Source organism: Sebastes umbrosus, chromosome 1 (genome assembly GCF_015220745.1).
Source record: "Sebastes umbrosus isolate fSebUmb1 chromosome 1, fSebUmb1.pri, whole genome shotgun sequence".
NCBI lineage: Eukaryota > Metazoa > Chordata > Actinopteri > Perciformes > Sebastidae > Sebastes > Sebastes umbrosus.
Genome location: NC_051269.1, coordinates 25242889 through 25258436, shown reverse-complemented (window position 1 = coordinate 25258436; position 15548 = coordinate 25242889). Strand labels below are relative to the sequence as shown.

General features: G+C 42.5%; 1 protein-coding gene across 2 annotated transcripts in view; it reads right to left on the bottom strand.

Annotated features, from left to right (window-relative positions):
- Positions 1 to 2205: 2205 nt before the first annotated feature.
- The window catches only part of bsnb (bassoon (presynaptic cytomatrix protein) b), an 85247-nt gene continuing 71904 nt past the window's right edge, over positions 2206 to 15548 (bottom strand). For both annotated transcript variants that reach the window (XM_037769194.1, XM_037769203.1), the window contains exons 6-13: positions 11714 to 13808; positions 10385 to 11334; positions 9176 to 9296; positions 8935 to 9084; positions 8677 to 8732; positions 7910 to 8028; positions 7256 to 7471; positions 2206 to 5512 (exon numbers count right to left, since the gene is read on the bottom strand). In XM_037769194.1, the coding sequence (XP_037625122.1) occupies positions 8692 to 8732; positions 8935 to 9084; positions 9176 to 9296; positions 10385 to 11334; positions 11714 to 13808 (3357 nt within the window). In that variant the 3' untranslated portion in view covers positions 2206 to 5512; positions 7256 to 7471; positions 7910 to 8028; positions 8677 to 8691. The remainder of the gene's footprint in view (positions 5513 to 7255; positions 7472 to 7909; positions 8029 to 8676; positions 8733 to 8934; positions 9085 to 9175; positions 9297 to 10384; positions 11335 to 11713; positions 13809 to 15548) is intronic.

The following is a 15548-nucleotide window of genomic DNA, read 5'->3' as shown; positions in this document are numbered from 1 at the left end:
TTGATACCAGAGAGAGCTGCACTGCAGCGTCAAGCGTGAATGTAAGTTCTCTTCATATTAGAAGTGGTAAATGAATGTGTCCTTATTCAAAGAAACAATATATGGACCACGTTGACATGCGGGATATACAGATCTATGATGAAGCAACTACTAACAAAAAACACATGGCACATAGTAGATTAGACAATTCCTCAGGTCCAGACTTAATAAATTGCCTAAAAGACATGCGGCACACATCTTAGATGGGTCAAAAGAGGAGTGATTACTGCAATCAAGCAACTCTGAATACAGCGATATCGCCTTGAAATTTAATTTAATCACCTCAATTTATGTGACATATGATCGGCCCTCATGTGACCTCAACAATCCTCATGTCAAGGTGTGAACGTCCCACAAGTAAACGTCTCAGTACGCTTCAGTATGCTTTATGGGACATAAAATGTGTCATCTGCCCACATCTGACGGCAAAAGTGTGTACTGTATACCAATGTTCTCAACCAGGGGTCCGGGGACCCCCAGAAAAATAGGGAATAGTTTATTTTCACTATTGAAGTGAGTAAAGATTTATACAAGTGACTATTCTGATCATAGGTTTCATTTTTGCCACAGTTAATTACCTATAACTACAGAATTCTGGTCTTAATCATATCTATCAACCAAAATCTTTTTAGAAGGACGTCCCTGACGCCAAATCTTATGAAATGAGGTTTCTGTGACCTAATGTCTACCAATTTAGGGGTCCTTGACATGAAAAAGGTTGAAAACCACTGCGGCACCTGTTCTCAAATGGCTACACTTGAATGTGTGTTGCCTTAAAGAGGGGTGAGCCATGATGAATTGTACAAATGGGGATAGTGACAGTGACGCACGCTTTCAAACAGTCTCCCCTTAAAGGGGAACTCCACTGATTTAACTCATCAAAGTCTGTTTTTCAGGTCTTGGAGAGTACTACTGCATGTGGAAAAAAAAAAGTTGTGTAAATTAGCCTTCTGTGGCTCCAGAGGGAGCTGCATGAAATCTAATAAATTACCTCAAGTGATGTCACTTGAGTCGGCGTCAGTTGGTTCTGAAGAGTTTGAAAAGGAAATAAGTCTGGAGGTGTGGAGTTAGAAAGAAGTCAGGTACCAGACCTCTAGTTCTGCTTGACGGTAGTGGCTCGATACTCATACTACCATACAAGTAGGAGTATGCCAGAAAAAAAGATTTAGTATGTCATATGCAGTATACCAGGATGTCCTACTGCATCCAGTCACATTTTGAAGTACGCAAGCCAGCATGCATTTCTGGCTATTCTGACCCACAATCCCCTGCACTGCAGATATATGAGCCAGAGGGTCAAAGTTCAAGGCACAATGTTATGATGAAGTAGTACTGTATGTCCCAATTGTCTGCATATTGCTTGCAACAGTACGTACTTTGTAAGGGCAGCTGCAGTATGTACTAAAAGTAAAAAGTACGTGAGTTGGAACCTCCATCTCTGGTTCTGCTGCATCAATTTTTAATATATTTTTTTAAACTGTGGAGTCAGTGAAGTGGTTGTGAAGAATGAAAAAAGAGAGTTCAAACCCTCTGTACTTTCACGACTCCACACACCCGGCCAATTGCTTCTCAATTGAGTGATTTTTTCGAAAGTTACAAAAACTGTGTGACACAGCCCCCCCGCCCTGAATCAGTCGTTAGAAAAGGGGGTTTCAGATGCTGTTAGAAGAGTCCAGTTGTCACTGACGTACTACTTCATGATATAAGTACCTGCATAAAAACCTAAACAGACTGTCCTCCTCAGCAGTTCCAGCTGTATTTGTAAGTGGCATTAAAGCTGAATCAACAAAGATTGAATCGACAAAATAATCGGCAGCCTAATCAATAATGAAAATCTGATCTCACTGTGCTGTATCTATAACGGTAACAAGATGCAGACTCAGTCACACATGCTCACACCTCCTTCTTTCTCTTATACATTGGCAACCACTTCTCCTCTCGCTGCTTTCTGCCTCCCTCCCACCCACACTGGGATAAGTTATCACTTCTCCAGCGAGCAAAGCCCGGTCTTATCTCAACAGTCTCGTTGCCTTCGAGGTCTTACTCTTGAGCTCTCCTCTGTCTGCAGCAGAGCTACTACACAACTTACCAAGTGTCTCTATCAGCACTGCAGGGAAATAGGTCACACACACACACACACACACAGACTGAAGACAATAAACACAATATATTCCTTTTCTTTTTATTCTTCTCTCTGTTTGGAAATTGCAGGGTCAATATTTTCATTAATCACATTACTTGACATGATGCACCAAAATTTACTCTATCTGTTTACAGGAATACACTGAATAGAACACAAGGTTTCACAATGGATACACGACTGACGTTTTGCCCATTGCACTTACAACAGTGAATGACATTTTCCAGATTTTTTGTTTCATTTTTTTTTTGCTTTCCCTTTACCCTCATCACCTTGCAAGATCATATCCATCAAATCAGAGACCTCCTGATAGTCTGACAAAGGCATTCTTCTCTGAGAGGAGGTTCTTTCTTCTTGTTTTACAAACACGATATGTATAGAAACTATACACAGACTGGATATGTTTCTGAATACGAGTTTTGTTCCACTGTTGTAAACAGTCAATACAAGTCAGCCACATACACTATGCTTATGCAATAATAATAATAATAATCATCATCATTAGTTTTCACCATCATCCTCATTACTGTGGTAACAAATATTCTTTTTATACACAAAAGTTGGCAGCAAATACGGCATGGGGATGCACATGACAGCCGTACTCAAAACTCAAAAGCTGTACAGAAGAACAAATTCGTATTTACAGTAAGAATGTGTGTCTGTCTGCCTTTTCTGTCAAACGGACAGCTGCACTGAAGGCTGTTTTTGTTTCGTGCATCTCGACCATCTCCACCTCGCTTTGATATAGATCTTACACTGTTCAGTTGGAGGCACTGTTACGCAACCTCCACATTTCTGCGTTTCACCGAGCAGCAAGTGCTGCCAGTCAGGCTTGTGCTTTCAAAATGACATGCCCTGATTTGTGAATGACTGGCTGAACATTTTCACTCATCAATATTCTTTACGTTGGCCTGTGTAAGTCAAGGTTCGTTAGGCAAACCTTGGTGAAATCATGCCTTACCCTTTTTTTTTTTTAAAGTCAGGTACAGCTCCCAAGAGTATAATTTCTAATCATGCACCTTTCCAAATGTCTTGGCTGCTGAGTGAACAATGAAATATCAGATAGAAGCATTCCATTCACCCCACAGGTTATACTGACACCCAATATGTACATCGACAAGTATTAATGAGAAGTGCTGACCATCTGTATCACAGGTTTATAGCAGCACGGACAGTCACTGCAAGCCAAACACTGAGGAGCCCAGGTCAGCCAAAAACGCACAAAAACTGAATGAAGGGCTTACAAACAGCCAGACAAAGCCAAGCAAACCCATGCTTCAAAAGCAACATGATGGTGGGACATTCAAAACCGACAGTCTACACAGTTTACCCTTTGGCAACGAGTCCCCCGTGTGGGGAGTGAGGGGTCAAAACATGCCACGAAAATAAAAACAATTCTAGTTTCAATATTCAATATTCAAAGTCATACAGACAAGTTGCTAAGTAAAAACATTTTCATGACCTTTTTTTCCTTTTTTTTTTTTTACTATCTTAGTTCATAATGTTGTTGTTTTTCTTGTGAATACAGTGATGATAATAAACTGTTTTAGGCAGAATCACTTCCAGGTTCAAAATGAGTCATTGCATAGAACATTTGAATTGATAATTGCTTTCGTCCTCTCCTGTATCTGTATGCATGTGTGTGTGTGTATGTGTGTGTGTGTTTGCACAAATAGAGGCAGCGGGCCCAGCTTGTTAGTGAGATCATCTTATTGGTGAATTGGTAACCTCATTAATCAGCCGGAGGTCAACATGTCTATTCGGTGGAGAACACAATTAACCTCGGCTCTGAAGTGTAGCTGGGGTGCAAAGTGCGTGTAAAGTATGTGTGTGCATATATGTTTTGCAAGAGATAGAGAGAGAGAGAGTGTCTGTGTGAGTGTGTTTCGTACCCGTCTGCATGCTCTTATGCATCTGCACATAACATGCACGTCTGGACACGGTACTGTGGTTGTAAACCCTCTGACAAATTGTATTACGGCTATTTATCGACAGAAGTGTTTTGATATTTCCCATCACTAATTGAAACAACATTAATACGATTGTGCTATATACCATTTTCTGCATGCTATTGCTTTTAAAAAATCAACAAGCAAATTATTCGATGCAAGAAAACAGATTCAAACAAATAAAAAGTGAAAAATATAAAGTTTTTTTTACCAAAGAAAAAAAAACACAGAACAACAACAAAAACAGTGATTCCATAAATACACAAATGACAAAAATTTACATAATTAGATCTCTGATTTGTTTTATGTACATACAATAGTATACAGTCGTGTAAAAAGAAAACGCATGATGACATGGACATTTTTAAAACATAATGAGGTATACAAGTAAAAACATGTACTGAATAAGGCTCTTCCATTCAGTGAGGCAAAAATGAAAAGAAACTAAAAGATGAGACAAATCAATAAAAAGGATAGAGTCCCCTCTGGGGCTTTATCCTCTTTATAGTCGGCCCTAGAGCGTTACAGTCGGCTCTGGGGCCGACTATAACGATGGCTTTGCGATGGCTAATTAAGAGCCGTGGCCACTCTTTCATTTGGTCCTCTCATCTGTGTGAATCTCACACTTGTGGGCACACCGGTAGTACTTCCCTTCCCTAAAAACCTACAGCTGATGACTAGTGGCATCTCATAGGTGGTGAAAAAGTTTCGATATGGGCTTCTTCTTTTTTTTTTTTTTCAGTTTTTAAAATATTTGTGCGTGCATTCTCATGTCCACATTTACACAATGCATTCTGTAGACATCAAAAGAAAAAGAGGAGAAATAAAAACACATTCAAATAAAGGGTCAAATCCCCTATACTGGAATGTACTGTAGAGATCAGAGAAACCAAGCAGTCAAAGGTTGTAGTGGAGACATCAGGTTGGTTGTCATTGCCGTGATACACGTCGTCTACTCCAGGTATGTGGTGTCATTGTGTTTTGCTAAGATCGGTATCTTTGATACGAGGAAAACCTATGAAAATCTTCTTCTTTTTTCACTGTGTTTTGCATGAAAAGGCTGTGAAGACATCAATGTAGAATCAAATATCCTTGCCAGATGTGCACTCCTCAGACATGAGTGGTGTTCCATTACAATTCCTATAGAGGGCGTTGTGAGGCTTCCTTTATTGAGCTGTTTGAAAGACGAGACATGCACGGCCAATTTCTCCCATGATACCCAGGTGCTTCAGTTAGCGAGCCTTTACTGTCACACAAACCTCAGGAGACTTCCTCTAGGAGGAAGAGGAGGAGGAGGAGGAGGAGGGGAAGCTTGGCCTCCAGTCCCCCTTCCCCCTCTCTCCTCCGCTTCTCCACATCCTCATTATTGACCGTTGTTGTCCTCCTGAAATAGAGACAGCAAAGATGTGATAAATAATTATGCAATATGAAATTCTCCAGATCAGATGCCCGCACAAAATAAAAGGAAAGGATGAAAAGCAATACAAAGCAATATAAATACAAGAAATAAAAATAAACAAACAATTTAATTTACAAAAATATATATATATATATATATATTTGAAATATTATATATATATTTATAAAATATTATATAATAAAGTATTTAATCGTGATTAACCGCATGATTGTCCATGATTAATCGCGACTAATCGCAAATTAATCACGCATATTTTATCTGTTCAAAATTTACCTTAAAGGGAGATTTGTCAAGTATTTAATATATTTATTATTGGAAATCAATTAACAACACAAAACAATGACAAATATTGTCCAGAAACCCTCACAGGTTCTGCATTTAGCATAAAAAATATGCTCAAATCATAACACGGCAAACTGAAGCCCAACAGGCAACAACAGCTGTCAGTGTGTCAGTGTGCTGACTTGACTATGACTTGCCCCAAACTGCATGTGATTATCATAAAGTGGGCATGTTTGTAAAGGGGAGACTCGTGGGTATCCATAGAACCCATTTTCATTCACATATCTTGAAGTCAGAGGTCAAGGGACCCCTTTGAAAATGGCCATGACAGTTTTTCCACGCCAAAGTTTTGCGTATGTTTGGAGCGTTATTTAGCCTCCTTCCTGACAACCTAGTATGTCATGGTTGGTACCATAGATTCCTTAGGTGTTATAGTTTCATATGATACCAGTATATTCACTCTAGCTTTAAAACTGAGCCCTCTGAAACCTCTGAAAGATCAATTGCGTTAAAGAAATAAGTGGCCTTAAAACGAATTTGCGTCAACACATTATTGCGTTAACTTTGACAATCCTAATTTTAAAATGATCTGGGCCTCTAAAAATTGCATGTTTTGCAACGGCCATTACACAGCACACTTACATAGACCGAAACCTTCTGAAATGTTTATGTTACAGCTCTGCCAGCCTACTCTCCTTTACTTCCTGTGTGACACTCCAGCCAATCACAGCCCTGCTGATATCGGCAGTAATCCACAGGGCTGAGCAGGCTGGCCTGCTGCTCAGAGAAGTACTGAGTCGGGTTTATCTCCACATTCCCCCCCTGAATCCTGAGACACAGAGATGACTTGATACGGCTGCTGATATTAATCCAAGTGTCAAACACAGACAGCGTAACAGCTGAATGATGGACCTTCACCTTCATCCTGTGCAAGTCCCAGCGAGTGTTTTGACAGACGCTAAATAAAGTGCATTGAAAATTGCTTTATTTGTGCTCCTCTGTAGTTGTGCTCCATTGAGCAGAACTAGTTTGTTAGCTCGTTCTACCATGTAATGAGTGATGCTCACCATGAGTCATGCTTCTGTGTCTGCATGTGCTCCTGTCCCTGTGTGTCTTTGCGTGTGTGACATTAAAGCAAAGCCACAGTTAGCCTTCTCAGGCTAATTATAGCTCAGTGTGCTTGGCCCAGATTATTGGGCGTGTGTGGAGTCAGAAGGTAAACCGTACTAGTGCTGACCTCCCTTGGTCTTGGCCTCTCACCTCTGCACATCAAGCGGACTGTGACTTTAACAACCTGATCTGACACGGCAGTGAAAAACGCTGACGCCAACAAAAGCAAAACCGACAAAAAAAGCTAACTCCAGCAACACAAACGCACGTACATGAGCACACACAGATTTATGTAAATGGCTTTTAGTTACTTACCATTGGTCCAATGAGGCATCAGACGTCTCCACAATCATCATTCTGGGACTGTAGTTTGTTGTGACAAGGCATCCACTTACTTTCAGGCCTCTTCAGCCTCCTGCTCATGTCTTGTAACACCGTGCTGACGAAGCGATCGCCCTTATTTAATTCACCTCAGTCGTGTGCCCATATCTGGGGAATTCAGTGCTGACAAGGCATCCTTTGATTCCAGCTCTGTTCAGTAATTTGGGGGAAGGGGAAAGGTACAGCGGATCAGTCAGAATATACAATCGCAGAATTTAATCAGTCATCACTTCGCTTGAGTCTTCTCATCATGCAGATACGAACTATGATAATGTATGTAAATATCCAGCTGATAAAACACTTAATCGATTAATCAAAGTGTGACAGCATTCACAGTTTGGTGTCTCTAAATGAAACTAAAACCAATGATATCACCAGCGATCATCAGTTTACAGTTCCCGCATTACTGCTTTTGTTTTACACAAAGGAAGTGTCACAAAACACATTATTATACCTTTAAAAAATGTTACGACAACATTGTTTTCACTTGCTTAGTGGAGCAGGTGACACAATATTTATCATTAAGACATGTCCATAAAGTAGTATCCATTTCTCAAATGGATAAAGACGAGTTAATGAGACACTCACTGATGCATTCAGGATCTCTCTTCCTCTGTTTCCTCTGTAATGTGAAATTTATTTAATGCAGTTTCATAGGTTTTTCAAGCACAAAGCTACCAATCCATCTTGTCTCATCTCTGCATACCCTGAAAGAAAAAGCACAGTTGATTCAAAATAAACAAGTGAAACAACAAACATATACTCTATCATTTACCAAACATCTATAATGTACTACGAGGAAGCAATTCATCATCTCTGTTGATAAGTAGGCTGCCAACCGTTGCCTCCCATCATATAATCAACCCATGCTTCTAAATTTAAAGGAACAGTGTGTAACATTTTGGGAGATCTATTGGCAAAAATGGAATATAATATTCATAACTATGTTTTCATCAGTGTATAATCACCTGAAACTAAGAATTGTTGTGTTTTCCTTAGCTTAGAATGAGCCCTTCATATCTACATAGAGAGTGGGTCCTCTTCTGAACTGCGGTAACGTGAGATGCAGAGTGCAAAACCGTGGTACAACCAGCCGTCATTCGTTGCTCCAAAAGTAACGTTGTTATGGTAAGGATGGCCTATGAGCGAAGTGAACGGTATTGCACGGTTTTGCACTCGGCGGCTCACGCTTCCGCGGCCTTGGAAAGAGAGGAGTGAACGGAGGAGTACTCAGTTGGTTGAAATCTGCAACCACACAGCTAGATGCCGCCAAATCCTACACACTGTACCTTTAAAGTTTGAAAAACTAAAACATATTGAGTTGTTAATGCCTGTAACTTTCATAAAAAACTTACCCTCCTTTCTTTAGTTCACCAAAATGAAGTGAACTTCTTCCCAAGGCCAGACAAAGCTGTGAGAATGACAAAGAGAAGGATATCAGAAAACAACCTAAGCTAAACAGTAATAAACCCATTCAAGGAATCTTGATTTTTGCTGTATTAATAGTCTCTTATTTTAAAACAAAAGTTACAACACAGTGGATTTAACATTTGCTAGACCCGAAGAAAAGCTGTATTTCAGTTAGTTAAACATTTATTTATTCATGACTGTACCATCTCCCAGTTTTCCCGCCTGCTCTGCTGCCCCTCCTTGCAGCATTTTCGTGAGAACGTTGTCCCCTTCAGCAGGTGCTTGTCCTGGTGGGGCGGCGCTGCCTATACCTACGGGTTTGCTACCGATCCCAACAGGGGCGGCCTTGGCGCCTGCAAACAACAAACAACACAACCGTCACATATGTCGCTGTTTGCCCGTGGTCATTGTGCGGTTTATGTTAATGGTGGAACAGAGACTTACCAATGCCTGTAAGAGGAGGTGTAGCTATTTTGGTAGGCTGAGGTGCTGCTGCTGCTGGGACTCCTGCTGTAGGTTTCATTGCTGTCGCTGCTGCTGCTGCAGGTGGAGCATCCATTTTTGCCTGTCGAACATAACAAAGACAAATATTGAGGGAAGGGAAAAATTGAAATGCTGCTATATATATTTTTCTAGACTATATTTTAAATGTAATCTCATTTGAAATATAACCTCCTATAAAGTTATAGTATAGTTAATCAAAAAATATGATATGCTTTTGTTTTTTATCTCAGTGTAATTCTTAATTTTTCCCTGCCCATTTCTGTCCGTGTATAGTTTACATAATGCTCACTATCCACGAAGTGTCTGTTTTGAGTGAGTCAGACTGTTCTCACACTCTATAATCCAGCATCAAACAAACAGCCGTTGCTTATTTTTATGACATTTAAAAGTGTTATTTGAATGTTTAATAAGACACCGCAACAATGGCATTTTATGACTAGAATTATTATCTGTCATCATAACCAGCCTCTTGCAACATTTTAATAAGAAAATACCACACAATACAGGATTTTAAAGTAGCACATTCTTAATAACATAAAGTAGAAACACTTAATGGGCCTCATGCAGGAAGCCATATACGAACAAATTTCCTCTTATTTTTGTTTGTAGCCATGATTTGTTCTTATTTTGTTAGTACCCATTGATTTCTAGGAATCACCAATTTTTGCTCTTCTCTTAGGTAACAGAACATTTTACGAGTACAGAGCACTCTTACCAAGATAAGAAAAAAACATTTTGTTTTCAGTCCACAAGTTGTTGTAGGACATACGTTTTAAATTCAAGGAACATAACAAAAACGCATGAATATCGTATAATCAAATTTAGATTATTAGATGTTTTAGAGTAATTATAATTATTGGATCATTCAATTTGTGGGTCAAAGAAATACTATTGGTCCATTGATCCCAGTTAAGACTATAAAACCCCTGATGATATTGCGTGTGTTCAGCTTCTGAATACTGCTCTGGAAAATCACGTTTTCTTTCTTTCTTTCTTTGATGGTTAAGAATGTTTGCTGCATCTGGAGTTGACTACTCTTATTTTTATCTCTTAACAGAAAATTAAGAGAAAATATAACAGAAATGTAAGAGAATGTTGCTGCATGACGCCAAATGTATGTAAAGTAAGACCAGCCTGAGGTCTACTCACCGCTGTGGTAGCCGGCTGCCCTGCTGCTGACCCGACTCCTGGCTGGCGTCCCTGTGGTGGGGCTTGACCAGATTTGGGCTGCTGCTGTGCCGGTCCAGCTCCTGCGATGGTTGTTGTAGGCTGGCTGCTCTGAGGGGTCTGGCCGTGCTGCAGGGGCGGCTGCTGCTGCTGCTGCTGATGCTGCTGCTGCTGTTGCTGTGCACTCTGCGGATGTTGCTGCTGCTGTGCACTCTGTGGATGCTGCTGCTGCTGTGCACTCTGTGGATGCTGCTGCTGCTGGTGGGCCTGCTGGGAACCATCAAGTGGTTCAGAGCCTGGATGTCTCCCAGACTGGCCACCTGACCGCTGCTGCCCAGTATGGCCCTGAGAGGGCTGCTGCTGCTGCTGCTGCTGCGGCTGCTGCGGCTGCTGCTGCTGCTGTTGCTGTGGTTTAGGCCCTGCTGCAGATGGCTCCTGCCTTCTGGGGGTTGTGCGATCTCCTTGGGGTCTCTGGGTCCGTCCCGCGGTGCCGTGGTGATGACCAGCGTCTCGAGAGAAGTCGCCTGAATTCCGGGGGCTTCCCTGGGCGGAACGGGAGTCTGGACCACCCCTTCGTTGTGCAGATGAAGAGCCTCTGCCATCAGAGCGGACTGCCGGGTCTTTGGGGTGTGTCCTGGAAGGACGGGTCGACCTGGGATCCTCCGAGGCGTGGCGAGAAGAGGTGTGTCTGCCAGTGCTGCCGCCGTGGTGACGGTGATCCCGCGATCCTGTGGAGGAAGAGTGTTGGCGTTGTTGGTTGTACTCATCCTGGGGACCGTATTCTTCTGGAGGTTCGTCGTAATCGTGGTAGGTGTGTTTACTACGCCTGCCTGTGGATGAGTGACCTCCACCTCCATGATGTCTTGAGCGATCAGCGCGGGCCTCTCGAGGCTTCTCAAACCAATCAGTCTCCTCTTGGCCCAAATGATAGGCTTTCAAAACCAAAACAAACATCATCAGTCAATTGTTTTAAGCGGTGAAAGGAGCAGCATGCAGATTGAAGCCATGCAAAATAACTGGGAAGACATGCTCCACATCCCAGAGCCATGCACATTTTTGAAGAATCCAACAGAAAAAGAAAAAAAAAAAAAAAAAGTAAAAAAACACTTAAAAATGAAGCGTGCAAAACAGATATATAAAACAGGCATTTTTGGCTGAATTCATCACAGGGAGCATTCCATAAAAAAAAAGACAAGACAAACAAGACAAAGTAATGTCGCTCTTCTCAAAAAGTCCACACGTGGCATGCAGTGTCTTTCCAGCAGACAGTAAAGGTGGGAGGCAGCACAAATGAGATTCAGCACCAGTTACCTTCACTGTCAGAAACAGCACAGTGCATGTCATCTACAAGGTAAGGGTCGTCTGGTTTATAGACATGACTCCTGGGCAGGTCTTTCTTGTGATGGTCCTGCACGTCTGGCAACGAATGGCTGGAGCCATACTGGTTCCTCACGTCATGGGCGTCTGGTATGCCAGTGTCTCTTCCCATGCCTACAGGCTTCCCAACAGGACTGAGTGGACTCTCCTCTTCTGAGTTCTGGCTGCGCATCGGAGGCCTTCCACCGCGGCTGCCCCTCTGAGACCGCTCCATGGCGTCCCTCTCGTAGGATTTACTTCTGTGGCCTGTGGCATCTCTAGAGGAAATCTTGTCCATACCATATCCAGTAGACCTGGACCTGCCAGAGCTGTACATGCGATCCTCCTCCTCAAGACCATCGCGACTGGTTCCGTAATATTTCTGCTGGTCATACGCGTTCTTCTTCATACCGTAGGTGACATCGTCCTGAAGCTTCTTGGATCTGGACACGACTGTACAGCTGCCTCCTGTTGATGTTGTCATTGTGTAAGAGGCGAGGTCTGACTCCACATCCCGTGCCTCCTCAATAGGGGAGAATTTAGAAATCTTCTGCTCCATTCCCTGCTTCCTGTGCTTACTTCGTTTAGAGGAAACTACTGCAGGGGCGAGATTCTTGGGTGCGAGTTTGTGGCTACTGGAGCCGCTTCGTGACGTGTGTTTATAATCATCATAGTAATAGGAAGAGCCTCCACTTACTGTGGTGCTGGTGCGACTGTCCACTGTACTCTGGTACCCTGCAGTTCCTGTAGGTCGGCCATAAGCATCCACAGGTTCGTCTTCAGGCCTACCGTAGGCGCTCCCTCGTGCCGGGCCATTCTCACTGCGATACCGCCCTCCCACAGGATGGCCTAGAGCATCGGTAGGTTGGTTAGTGTTGTCCTTTGTCAACTCACTGATGTCATCAATCATGACGTAGTTCCTAGGAATATTCTGCTCCAGGTTAGAGGTGTAGAGTCCCTCTGAAGCATAAGCAGAGGTGGGGCTCTCCACAGCGTGAGTCAGGCCAGGCTCCGGGGGCCGGTACTGACCATATGCATTGCTGTACACTGAGCCGAAGTTAGTATCTGGAGCCGATGTGGCCACTGACACTGCTGGGTTGCTGATGACTTCGTAGTTGGTTGGGAGTTTTTGCTCAAGGTCAGCCAAAGAGGTTTGCCGCGGTCTTTGATGGACTGTCAGGATCTCTGCCTGGGGCTGGTAGGGGAGACCAGGTTGGTAGGAGCTGTGGCTGGGGTAAGGAAGGGTCTGGCTTGGCATAGGCTGACCAGGGGGATGGAAGCCCTGATGACCATGCTGCTGCATGCCAAGGTCTGTCTGGTAGGAGGTCTGGGCATACATGCGATTGGAGTAGTTTGCCTGGTTCTGGTAGCCGGGGCCTGGCGGGGGATGGGGCTGGAATGTTCCTGGCTGGGGTGCAGAGGATGATGGGTACTGAGGAGGTTGGAAACCTATCTGTTGGTAAGCAGAGCCAGGCTGCTGTGTTGATGGCTGACTTTGAGGGTATGGATAAGACATATAGGATGAGGTTGAGGGATACTGGGAGGTTGCATTGATGTCATTAGTGAATTGGCTCAACGGTGCAGTGCTTGGCCTTGTCAGCAGACCGTTAGCATCGAAGTTTCCTGTTGCAGCTACCAGCCTGAGGTTATTGAGCTCGCTGTCCGACATGTAGTCCCGAGCATCCCCCATACATCTCAGGTAAGCCAGCTCCCTCCTCTCCCTGTCCTTCACCATGGTCTCCTTACGTTGGGTAATGCCTAGCTCCAAGTAACGCAGCTTGGCATCAATCTCTTTCTCTTCTTCCTCCAGTTCAGCCTGCTGCTTGCGGAGCTTCGACGACTCTTGTTCCACAGCTTTCAGTTCGCTCAGCAGGCCGGCCTTGGTGACTCCCTGGGCAGGTCTGGGCAGCACCCTCTGGGGCATGCCAGGAGAGCTGTACATTTGTGCTGGAGTAACAATGGGGAGCGGACTCTCCTCTGGAGGGGGGCTGGGAAGAGTCCTCTTTATTTTCCTCATCAGAGAGTTCTGCTGCTGCTGCAGGGAGGCCATCTGCTTGGAGAGGCAGAGACACATCAGCAAACACTGAGCTATAAACAGAATGTGTTTATGTAAATGAGACTCATTACTGTACACTTGGTACTCAGAGAGTGTCTGCACATTTCTTCATCACAAGACCTAAGTGAAGAGATATCGAACCTGATATGCTGTCAGACTACTTGGTTAATTAACCTATGTACTATATGAGGGCGTTAGCGCCATCAGTAGTTCAATTAACGCAGTTTGATTTCATTATATTGATTAAAAAGTAGTTTCACTGAAGCCAAAGACACTAAGTGACATTTTTCATTTTATGCCTGATTAACAATGTTAAGTCAAATGTTTAGTAGTGGCAGTCAGTGTAGTACACACAAAGCACCTCTATTACATAATAATATTGCAAAGAGGCTCCACTTTTACAATTTAACCATGTTAATAGTTACATTAAACAAGTAACATTTATAACATTGTTACTGCAATAAATTAAATATCAAATATGTCTCTACCAGTATAGACCAAGCAGCATTTGTGCTTTTTTAATTCATATGTTATTTGCTAAATGTAGGATCCATGAATGTCAGAATAATTCTTAATCAAAATAAAATGCTGAATAAATAAATGTGTTTCAGTAGCTCAGTACATGTAAACATCATGAAATGGTAAAAGATTTTTTTTCCCGTCAGGACACATCAGAGTATAACGAAGCAATTGTGTTTTCCGTCATTCAAACATATTTTCAGAAATATATTTATTTCCCCTCTACTCTTTTGATCAAATTTGCACAATGTCTGCCTTTTTTCACATTATTTAAAAAAATATTTATGTGTGGCATGCAGGTAAGAACAGTCAAACATACTGTCTAAACAAATTCAAAATATATCTCTGCTAGTCTAATACTTACAAAATAGTTGTGTTGGGTAGATCCATAAGTATCCACAAGAGAACCGTTAAACACTAACACTAAAGATCAGAAGTAAAAAGTATAAAATGTCTGAAATCTGATTGCTATGTTTCCTTCTCAGACAAATTTTGGTCTAAGTGCAGAGCAGTGTTAATTTACTTTGACCAGCTGCTAACAATCAGGAAGACAGCACCAGGATTCATCCACATTGTATGTCCCCCCAGCAACTCTTAAGGGTTTGCCAGATATAGAAGACATGACAGAGAGAAGAGAGAGAGAGAGAGAGAGAGAGAGAGAGAGAGAGGAAAACAGACTAAAAGAGTAGACAGGGGAAAGATAAGGGAGGAGAAACAGCAGAGAAGGATGATGGGAAAATCTTTTCTGGCATGGCCAGCTGCTCTCATGAGAACATTCTGTCACCTTCTTGATGCCAGATCCTGTGTGATCCTCTGTGTCCACACACAGAATATTCTGCATACACATGCATTTATTTTAATTTTATACTCTATCAGACAATTAATTGACAAATACGAGCTTAATTAAAAGGCCTCTTTTTCGATTTAATGCTTACTCTACATGCTAATTGGCTGAAACGTATTTTTGCTGGGTTTGGCACTGGTATGCACTGAAACATTAGTTTGAGTGCAAAAGTTGTGACACATTTTTATTACATCCTGCTTAATTTTAGTGTGACCTCTAATAGAGTGGTGCAGGAATGAGTCCCAACCAAAGCCCGGAAATGAGTTAGCATTTCAGCACTTCCGGTTCCCTCGACTGGAAGTCAATGGTTTATTTGAATGGATTTTTAGTTAAGATGCCTGAAATAAGGTCTGTGGTGAAAACAAGTTTAA